The sequence below is a fragment of the Pagrus pagrus genome (assembly GCF_965226575.1).
Source record: "Pagrus pagrus genome assembly, chromosome: 8".
Lineage (NCBI taxonomy): Eukaryota > Metazoa > Chordata > Actinopteri > Spariformes > Sparidae > Pagrus > Pagrus pagrus.
Genome location: NC_140192.1, coordinates 9,415,646 through 9,426,238, shown reverse-complemented (window position 1 = coordinate 9,426,238; position 10,593 = coordinate 9,415,646). Strand labels below are relative to the sequence as shown.

Sequence of the window (10,593 nt, the reverse complement as noted above, 5' to 3'; positions counted from 1 at the left end):
AACAAATGATCAAAATAGATCTTGAAACAGAGATATTGCCCTTTTTACTCTTTCTGTTCAAAACCTGACACATACATTACCCACAATGCAACTTAGGCAAGGCAAGGGCAAGTTTATTTGTACAGCACAATTCCGACACAAGGCAACTCAAGGTGCTTCACAGGGGCATAAAAATGACATTAACAGACATTAAAAACAAGTAGGAAGACATCAAGAAACAAGAAATAGGAAAGTAATCTAAAATATAATAGGTTTAAAAGAGACAAAACTAGATAATAAAAGTCACAGTGCAGTTAAAAGCCTTGAAATTGCTTCAGTGACAGCTGTGGCAAACAGAAAGGTCTTCAGCCTTGATTTAAAGGAGGTAAGAGTTGGAACAGACCTGCAGTTTTCAGGGAGTTTGTTCCAGATATGTGGCGCATAATAACTGAACGCTGCTTCTCCATGTTTAGTTTTGACCTGTACCTGACGACCTCAGAGGTCTGGATGGTTCACAATGTGAACGTATTTTGGCCTGAAACCATTCAGTGCTTTATAAACCAACAGCAGGATTTTGAAATCTATTCTCTGACAGACAGAAAGCCAGTGTAAAGATCTACAAACTGGAGTGACGTGATCTGCTTTTTTGGTTCTTGTTAGCCACTGACTGACATCACTGGAGGCAATTCATCAGATTACAGCTTCATCTGGAGTTACACCTTTAAGCACAGTACCTGAGTAAATGTACTTAGTTACACGCCATCACTGAAACTGAATGATTAGCCATTACAAATTGAAACATTACAAACTGGAAAGTCATACTAACATGTAGGCTAAATTAAAAAAAGCGAATAAATTGATGATTTATAATAATACAAATTGATAAAGGTACTTTTTCAAATAGATCTTTAAAATGAACCAGAGAATAGATGTGAAAAATCCACTTTGCTTCAATTGTCACGAGCAATTAATTTAAATAAAGTTTGATAAACATTTTCTGAAGGTTTTTTTTAAATATAAAAGCAACAACAACAAAAAAAAAACTATCCCACTGTTGATGTCACGTGACTTCCTGTAACCGAATGACAGTTGTGGTTGAGGTCCGCCCACTTGTATGCAGCTCGGTGCTCTTGGAGACTCCAGGAACCAGGAACTGCTCCGCCTCAGAAGAACATCTTTTATAAACTCCGACAGGTGTTTTTAAAAAGTCCCTCAACAATGTCCGCCAAAGTGTGTCCCGAGCCGGCTGAACACTCCGGACACCAGCGCTTCCTCTCTGCGGTGTTTTACGCCGCCAGTTCGTTTCTTATCACGGTGGTGAATAAAACCGTGCTGACGGGCTTCAGGTATGTTGCAGCGCTGTCACACAGTGAGTCACCGAGGGGTCAGTGGAGGAAAGCTCACACACGTAGCGAGGCTGTAATGGTGTAATAACACACAGTTAGTCCCTGTGGACTCACACTCTGCTACTGTTCATGTTGTGGTTTAATGCAGGTTCCCCTCCTACATGTGTCTGGGCATTGGCCAGGTAAGTTGTCCAGGTGTGAGTTTTTATTCCCCCATCTCTCTCTCTCTCTCTCTCTGTCACACACACACACACACACACACTCATTGTCACCTTGGTCCTTTCAGATGATCACCACTCTCGTTGTCCTTTACGCTGCCAAAATGAGCAAAACAATCCAGTTTCAAGACTTTGACAGGAGCATTTTCCTAAAAGTAAGCATTTCTCCTGTTTCAAATCATTTGTATCCTTAATTAATCGTATTCTGCTTTTCCAAATTATGACGCCTTTTATATTTTCTTGCCAGATTTTCCCTCTTCCTTTGCTGTATGTTGGGAACCATATAACAGGACTGGCAAGCACCAAAAAGCTCAGGTTTCACCAGTTCATGTTATCTGAATTTAGCAGATTTTTGTGTCCTGAGGTTTTTCAGCACTCATTGGTGTTGTCTTTTACAGTTTACCCATGTTTACAGTGTTACGGAAATTTACCATATTGATGACAATGATCCTGGAAGTATATATACTTAGGTAAGACATATGTTTGACTGTTCTACTGCTGTTAGAGCTCTGACACATTTTATATATTAAAACTGATCTAATGACAGAACTTGTCTGAACTTTATGTATCGTGTGGCGCTCTTCTATGGAGAGATTTATTATCAGTTTACCAGCTTTGATCTAAATGTTTCAGTGTTTCTTTTTCACCCCAGAAAAACATTTCCAAAACGCACTGTGTACAGTGTTGTGACCATAGTCCTCGGTGCCATGGTTGCTGCAAGGTATGTTTTGGTAATTTAATTAATTTAATTGCAATTGTGGTAACACTCTATGAATCCCATGTGTATAACGCATTATGAACATACTTACAACGCATTTTCACGCACATATAGTGACATATAATCATTGTTATAAGCATTCATGAATATTTGTAATGGTTTATAATAATAGCAATAACTCATTATTACACCAATGTTTATAGTATATTGGATTACTGTTGTGTGAAATCAGAGTTATCTATTTATTGTATGTTAGTACCTGTTTAAAGGTTCAGTGTGCTTTCTTGCATTGACTTAATACTTACTAAAACTGCATTATGAATATGCTCATAATGATTTATGTGTTATAGACCTAGGCTGAATAGACCGTGTTACGGCATTAGTGAATAGATTGATTACAAGCTGAACCAAGTGCAGACTGAACACCTGTGCTTTCCCTCCATCTCTCCCCCTCCTCTAGTTCTGACCTGGCCTTCGACGTGGAGGGATACACTTTCATCCTGCTCAACGATGCCTTCACTGCCGCCAGCAGTGTGTACACCAAAAAGAACCTCGGCACTGAGGTAACATTACCTGCACACTCTGTACAAATAGAAGGGATTAGTGCTGTGATTTACGGGTAGTTTCAGAGCAGTTCACTGTCACACAGTGTGGTAAACTGCTGTATTAAGTGCCTAAAGATTACAAGGAATAGACTGTATGTCAAAGTTAAACCTGTTTTCTTGATCCTAAACATTAACTGGCAGCTTATATGTCGTCCACAGATGAAAATTAATATTCTGTACTTGGTTTGGTATCGAACCTGGTCTAAGAAAATTATACATTAGATCTTTAGCATGTGGTGTGTAAACAGAGGTGGTGGTTTTGGTTTTGTTTGTTTAGACTTTAAGTAAATAGGACCTTGAACACACTGTTTCCATGGCAGCACACGCACACCTTACATACAAAACTATAATAGGACAATGGCTGGGTTCACTTGCTCAACCACATTTTGTAAAATCACCACCTGTTTGATTTGAATGTTATGATTTTGGATTCTGACAGCTGTTGTTTATAGAAGTAAAATGTATTAAGAGTTAGCAACACTTTGTAATGTTAGCATGCAGGAAAAGTCATTTTTTTCAGGTGTTATGCTTGTTATATATTTGATTTTGGTCACAATATATCTTACATTTCCCTTTTTGTTTTTTGTAAAGGGCCTTGGAAAGTACGGTGTCTTATTTTACAATGCACTAATCATCATCATCCCCACTCTCTTGGCAAGTGTGTTTACTGGAGATTTACACAAGGTACATGCAGTAATTGTTATGCGATCCAACGCATTCTTTCGGTTGTATGCGTTTCCTTCCTGACCACCTCGTATGTTTTGACCCACAGGCCGCCACATTTGAGGACTGGGTTGAAGCCACATTTGTTTTTTGTTTCCTTGTGTCGTGCGTCATGGGGTATGTCACTATAATTCAGTTTAAACTGTTCAGTTACACCTTTTGGCAACTCACAAATCCTTTAGTTCCTCAGTTTTTTAAGACTCAGCTCTGTTTTTGCAGATTTGTGCTGATGTATTCCATCGTTCTGTGCAGCTATTATAACTCAGCACTAACTACTACAGTAGTGGGCGCAATAAAGGTAAGCGCTCGCTGATAGGAAAACTATTTTTAGATTAGAAAGCACACACTACTTAAAGGTCTAACCGGCACGTGGGTCTGGATTTTACATCAGACGGCACGCGATAAGCAATCATAAAGTACTGCATATTCAAACAATTCCTTGGCAGAGGTAATGATGTATTGTATCATTTTTTATTTGTCCGGTTTCCACTGATAAGATCCTCACTAACTTGTATTAACCTTCTCTTAAGAATGTTGCCGTGGCCTATATTGGCATCTTTGTGGGTGGAGACTACCTGTTCTCTTGGACCAACTTCCTGGGCCTCAGCATTTGGTAAGAATTTGAATATGAACATATTTTATTACATGTCAGTATGAACTGTGCCAGACTACAACTGGGAATTTTTCAGATGAGTTTGATCTGATTAAGCCACAATGTTTCTTCATACATTTACTTTCAGTTTTGGGAAAGCTACTTAAAAAAACAAAGTCTTGAAAAAAAATGTGCCCAAGTGTTCACATAAACAAAAAAAATGTAAAACCCCATTATTCGTGGGAAAGTGCAAGGAAGGTCAACTCGGAATTACACAAACTTAGAAATCATTAAAAATAAAAATAAAAGACCATTCCTTCCCTTTTATGGCCCAAAGTTGTTTATAGTCTCAATACTTAACTATATAAAAAGGGACAAAAATGTTATTTAACTACTTAAATCACTATGATTATATGGATGAAGTTCAGCTACCAGCAAGCTACTGCAAAATGTAGTTAAACTACTAGTTTAATTACATATAGTACTTTACTACATTTTATTTCATAGTTTACATTTGTTGTTTTTATAAGAGCAGCGTTGTGATATTAATTCCCAATCCCAGTCTAGAACAAAACAAGGATGAACAAGCTCTGAATTTCCCAATAGATACAACCAGAGTTCATAAAAAGTTGGGATGCTGTGTAAGACATGAAAAGGAGTGAGATAATTTGCTAATACTTTACGACATATACCAAAACTGAACACAGTACAAGTACACAGCATCCCAACTTTCATTGTCATTCATTGTATCTTTTGCTTTGCAGTATGTCTGGTGGACTAGCGTACTCATATCTCACCTTTAACACCAAATCGTCCACAAGAAACACTGAAGCACCAGAGCTGAAGATTCACGTTACAGAAGACTCCACAGTGAAGTACTGACGCTATTTTAGCTTTCACCACTTGGTGGCATTATTCTGCTTCATATTGGAGCATTGTATTGCTTCTACCTTTGTATTACTCATTTAAAATAAATGAATCAGTTTTCCTGGATGCATTACTTATGCTTTCTATAATTTCCACTGCTAAATCAAGACAAGACGCCCGTATAAAGTCTGGGTCAGGTTCAGTGAATGTTTATTGAAGACCAGTAATTATATAACAGTGTGGACAGCCTGTCAGAGAAATCTTACCTTTGAAATGTGTAACAAAATGTCTATCAAGCAAGCACTACACATGTCACAAACATGAAAACTGTTGGGAGGATGTTAGCAGGAAAACTGAAACTAGATATTCATAGCTCTCCACAAATTGTGCACACTCAGTATTTCTAACAAACATAATGTGTATATATTAAATGCCATACTCTTCTCGAACCACAAAATAGACTAAGGGTTAGAAACGCTTCAAAATATACTATAATTGGGTACAATAAATCATTTGGTGTTTTGATTATCAACAAATCTGAACTTCCAGTTTCACCGAAAACTCCACATGGGTAATTTGTAAATAAAAAACAGATTCAAACTTCTCAGCTAGATTGATAGACAGGTTGTCGGATCAGACTTCCCCGAGACAACCGGAGGCAGGGCAGTTATGAGAGGCTTCCTACAGTGTTGAAGAATGTAGTGTTGTTATTTTTCAAAAAGGAGAAAGAAAAAAAAAAATCAAACCAGCACTACACAAATCAGTTTATAAAAACACAGGTGCCATTTTCTTGGTCATCTACGACAAATTTAATCTTCAGCGCATTGCAAGCTTAATCCAAGACTTAACAGGGGTTTCTAAGTGCTTAAATCGAAGTCAGTGGGATATTTAAGTTTATATTCTAAAATGGACTTTATGTTTTTAAAACTTGATGCCAGAATATTTATCTGCACACAAAATGATTCCAGGGCTCTCAGATAGTTGAACAGGATGTTAATAAAAAAATATGGTAAAATAAATATCGCATAATTTAACCTTTGAAGTGAGATGCTGCACCACACACTACTATGATGCTATGCCCGTATCATAACTGGCCGGCCAACTTTTAATATAAAAGGTGGCGGACATCGCTCATTGAAAAAATAAAAAATAACAAAAAAATCTCCCGTCTGGTTGGAAAACAACTTTATACCTGCATGTTTTACACACGTTCCTTGCATCTGTGATGAAAACGGCTGTTGAAATTGAGATATGGCATGTCCTAAAAAGTACTCTGGAGCTTTAAGTATTAGTTGTAATATTTAGTTGTATACTTAAATCCAGAAGGCAGTGTAGTCAGATCGAAGCTGACTTTTCCTGCACGTCTCTAGTAATGTCATGCGGATATTATTATGTATAAATAATGAGAAGAGCTGTCAAAGTTTGGATTTTTTAAAAAGTCTTGTGCCTCACCAGACCTCTGGATTAGGCTTGCAATGATTACCTCTCATTCGCATATAAAACAATGTTACACACCAGACTGATCCAGCTCCGTTGACTTGTTTTCATCTCCTTTACATCCACCTATTCACACTTCTCTGAGCGTGCTGTAATGTATGAGGATCAAACGATCCGTTCTCAGTCCATTTCTACCGCCACTGCTGTCATCAGTGGCAGCGAAACTGTGCTTGCAATGCTGGAGATGAAACCTGGGAGCATGATGAGAGGCCATCTGACAGCTGGAATGCAACCTCCTATGTTTGACCACACCCTGTATCATTCTGTCCATCTGAGCTTAATCCATATATACATCAGTCATACACACTCTGTGACACTCACAGCATACTTAAAAAACTCGTTACCATCAAAGTGCAAACAAAACAAATTACGACACAACTCTTTCTTTGCCTTTAGAAGACGTGAGAAAGAAAGACATTCTTCATATTGTCAAATCTACAATTATAGCAGCCTAAAAGGGATAAAATGGAAGCTGAATAAGGTGCTTTAGCTTGTGCCTTCCTGGTGCTGTGAGGGGGGGAATAGATGATGTTTGTGCTCAACACTGATCTCAGGCCAATTCAGCTCTCTCTCAAAGTCTGGCTTTACAACTTGATAGAATAAACTAAACTAGTCATTGATCTGCATTTAACAACACTCTCTAGCTACAGCACAATACTGCAGGAAGGCGGTTTTGGGAATGGAGGTATGAGGAGCAGGGAGTGGGAGTCCAGGATCGGGAAGTGGGTGGGGTGTTCAGGCCGACAGGTTGTTGGCCAGCTCAATGAGCGCCAGAGCACCGTGGAGACGCTCTCGTTGCTCCTGGAGGCGGCGCTTGGCGGCACCTCCTCCCTGGCTGCCCTTCTCCTCCTCCATGGCCTCTTCCTCTTCTCCGTTTTCTTCATCAGACTGGAGAAACTCCATCGGATCCTGCTGCTCCTGGTCCTCCGCCCTCGCCTTGCCCTGTTGCTTCACCTTTGTGGTTGTAGGGGCACGCTGCTCACGAGTTTGCCAGTACCTGCAAGAACAGAGAAGAGTAGAGTACATGAGAAAAATTTACATTAAATGCACTACACAAGTTTGAGGCAAAATTGTGGCTCCTGATGCAAGAGGTAACTTCACTTACTTTGCCAGCCACTCTGCTACAGCCTTGTTATCCACAGACTGGGCCTTCCCCACGCCCTCCTTTGGTTCCTCTCTCTTCAGGCGGGAGAAAGGATGCTTGGGACAGTGACGATTGGCATGTGTGAACCGATTGCCACATCCTAAAGAGGAAGCGACACATATAAATAAATTCTGTAAACCGTTAAAGGTCACATTGATCTGCTGAGAATTAGGATGTGTGAGGCGTGACTTTTTGTTTTACTTCTGTTATGAAAGGACAGTATGAATAGTTAATAAATCTTATTCATATCCATGTTGACTGATTTTCAAACAGCTTCACTGTCAGTTTTGTGTTTATTGGGTACTTCCCAAATGCTTCAAGCCAGTTCAAAGCTCCAGTCAGTCACACTAAACTGAGCCACATTTCATGCCACTGGGAAAGTACCCAAAGTACCTAAAAATGAAAGCTAACAATACTTTGACTTTGTTGTTTTTAAAATCAGATCAACATCACTTTCATGACACCCTGTTCATCTTAACAGTGCGGTCTTTTACTAAAAAACCCACCTTTCTCCGAGCAGACGAAGGGTTTCTCCCCAGTGTGCAGCCGCTGGTGCGTCTTCAGCTGACCACTCTGGACAAACGCCTTCCCACAATTGGGGTAGTCACACAGATAGGGCCTCTCTCCTGGGGGAATGAGGGATTGACATGGTTTTACTCATAAAGAACATTACTTTTAAATGTGTACAGTAAAGACAGGTACAAGGAGGTCAATTATTTTCTGCTTTCACAGATGACACATAACTGTGTCCCTTCCTGCAGCATTTTACTAATACATCTGGTTTGACAGGTGTTGACATGACCTTGCCAACTTCTAAAAGGCAGAGAAAATGTCACCTGTCTTTTTTTAACCATAAGCCAATACATTCACCAAACCCTAACCCTCCCCGATCCTCTCACCTGTGTGTGTCCTCTTATGAGCCTGAAGAGACTTCTCTCTGGGAAACACTCGGTTGCAGATGTTACAGCGAATACGGCTGGACGAAGTCTCCCCTTCGCTTATGAGCTCCCGGACGGTGTCAGCCCGAGGACGCCCTCTGCGGATACCATCCTGACAGCAAGAATACACAGATTAATTTACATTAGCATAAAGAGACAGGACAAAGACAGTAACTTTGTTTTACCTATTGAGCAACAGCCACATTTCATTTTTACACATCTTATTGGCAGATAAGTGTACAACATTTTAATATATGTTAATGTTGAATATAAATAAAGGATTCAAACACAAGCAGTTTATGTTAATATACTTATAAACCCACATTTATTTGTTATTATAAAGATCCAACATGGTCTTGTGTTTCATACAACATGGTATCAAGCATCACTTCCTTAGCTGAGCTCACGTGTCACAGGACGCACGTTCGTCCATCATAATTCATTCACATCCGGTTTACATTTTTGGCGCGCGACTCGACGTCATGTATGAGCAGCTGCTCCAGAACCAGGAAGTAATTCGGGTTTAAAATCCACCATGTCACACCCTAATGCGCGGGCGTTTTTTTTTAAATGACTCTCCATCTCGGCCATATTAAGTCCAACTCCACACATAAAGTCGCCGTTTTAAGCAGCAACAATATGAGAAATGATAAGTTTACATGTAGAGTCTATTAATGTTCCCAAAAAGACTCACTTTAGGGATAGTTTGTGTCTTTAAAAAGATGTTAACAGTCTGTCGCCGTACGTGCAAAGCTCGTGTTCCTACAAGTACTTAAGGATAATTTAACTACGTGTTCTTATAACTTATACATGTTGTGTTGTTTGTGTATTACTGCGTTGTCAACGTCCTCTAACTGTACAGGAATAACTCGAGTTTAACTACAGTGCAACAACATGTGTCACGCAACACCACACACGCCGGTTAAAATGAAGTGAACCTACCCTGAGCTGGTCAGGTGAAGGAGCTGTGTCCGCATCCCTCGCCGTCTGGGTCCCGGTGGGCGACGAGGCTCCGCTCACTGAGCCCGGGCTCAGAGTCACATTGTGGGCGTTCTCGCCCCACTTCCACGGGTAGACCATGAAGTCGCTGAAACCGGGGCTCGTTGGCGTCAGGGCCTCCGCTTTCCGGGGTTTTATCGGGGTGGTCTTGATGACGGACACCAAAACTCTTTTAGGCGAGTCGTTGCAGAAAATAACGTGCGGGTGCTTGTTGTCCGCCATTGTACGGGTTGTCAAAACTCCGCAGAAGCAAGTGAAAAAAAAACTGTAAACGTTACAACTCAAACTGACTGTTTTAAAAACAATCAACAAGTTAAAAGTTATAAATAAGTGCGCCCGTTCAGTCTGGAGTGAATATGTCCTTCATTTCCTAAGTCTAGGGTCCGTTGTTCGCTACGAAGTATCCACAAAAGATACAGTTGAGATATGAAGGTGATGATAAGTTTCCTTCTTGCCGCAGCAGGCCGTCTGAACTGACCTGTGTGTGTCTGTGCGCCCACAGGAACGTTGTCCCGCGTTGCAAAATCGCGCCCGAGACGCTCAGTAGCCAATCAGCTGCGAGGATCCGATCCAACGTACCACAAGTAACCAATGGTAGCGCGGCACAGATCTTCGCAGAAAGCCCGTGGGCCAATAGGGATAGAGAGGGCGCTCCGTGCGAAACGATTGGTGGATACGAGGGGAATCCAATGAGATTTAAACACTTGACTCGCGCCCTCACGTCACATCGAGATTGGCCAATGAGGACGATCACAGCGCGAGCTCGCCTAAGACGGAGCCAATGGGAGTGAAGGGCGGTTAATTTTACATTGTGGGTGAGCAGATGGCTCTTTCCCGCGCTGAGATGTCTGTTTATGTTATTACACTTTAGGTCAATTTAAAGGGAAAAGAAACGGTGGCTCACAGGCGCCAAAGTTACGTAATCACTTAAGGGCGGAAGTGCTTGAACAAAGGGTGTACTGTGTGA

General features: G+C 40.7%; 2 protein-coding genes across 3 annotated transcripts; one reads left to right on the top strand and one right to left on the bottom strand.

Moving 5' to 3' along the window:
- The first annotated feature begins 1,134 nt into the window (after positions 1–1,134).
- Positions 1,135–5,794, top strand: slc35d2 (solute carrier family 35 member D2). Of its 2 annotated transcripts, XM_084360640.1 has the most exons (12): positions 1,135–1,325; positions 1,474–1,507; positions 1,612–1,698; positions 1,791–1,858; positions 1,942–2,013; positions 2,196–2,264; positions 2,722–2,824; positions 3,458–3,550; positions 3,639–3,706; positions 3,809–3,887; positions 4,120–4,202; positions 4,946–5,794. In XM_084360640.1, the coding sequence occupies exons 1-12, from the start codon at positions 1,198–1,200 to the stop codon at positions 5,061–5,063; spliced, it is 1,002 nt and encodes a 333-aa protein (XP_084216766.1). In that variant the 5' UTR covers positions 1,135–1,197; the 3' UTR covers positions 5,064–5,794. The 2 variants fall into 2 exon arrangements, with proteins under 2 accessions (XP_084216766.1, XP_084216767.1); XM_084360641.1 differs by lacking the exon at positions 3,809–3,887 and having other exon boundaries at positions 4,946–5,068.
- On the bottom strand, positions 5,231–10,238 carry znf367 (zinc finger protein 367). Its single transcript, XM_084360642.1, has 5 exons — positions 9,570–10,238; positions 8,589–8,739; positions 8,196–8,315; positions 7,651–7,789; positions 5,231–7,542 (listed from the first exon to the last, which is right to left on the bottom strand). The coding sequence occupies exons 1-5, from the start codon at positions 9,846–9,848 to the stop codon at positions 7,281–7,283; spliced, it is 951 nt and encodes a 316-aa protein (XP_084216768.1). The 5' UTR covers positions 9,849–10,238; the 3' UTR covers positions 5,231–7,280.
- Positions 10,239–10,593: the final 355 nt, after the last annotated feature.

Bases quoted from the DNA above. Each gene is read 5' to 3' on its own strand.
- slc35d2 (XM_084360640.1), top strand. From the start codon at position 1,198: ATGTCCGCCAAAGTGTGTCCCGAGCCGGCTGAACACTCCGGACACCAG. The intron at 1,699-1,790 runs GTAAGCATTTCT...TTTTCTTGCCAG, and splicing joins ACAGGAGCATTTTCCTAAAA to ATTTTCCCTCTTCCTTTGCT. The intron at 2,014-2,195 runs GTAAGACATATG...TTTTCACCCCAG, and splicing joins CTGGAAGTATATATACTTAG to AAAAACATTTCCAAAACGCA.
- znf367 (XM_084360642.1), bottom strand. From the start codon at position 9,848: ATGGCGGACAACAAGCACCCGCACGTTATTTTCTGCAACGACTCGCCT. The intron at 8,740-9,569 runs GTAGGTTCACTT...TCTTGCTGTCAG, and splicing joins CTTCACCTGACCAGCTCAGG to GATGGTATCCGCAGAGGGCG. The intron at 8,316-8,588 runs GTGAGAGGATCG...TCATTCCCCCAG, and splicing joins TCATAAGAGGACACACACAG to GAGAGAGGCCCTATCTGTGT.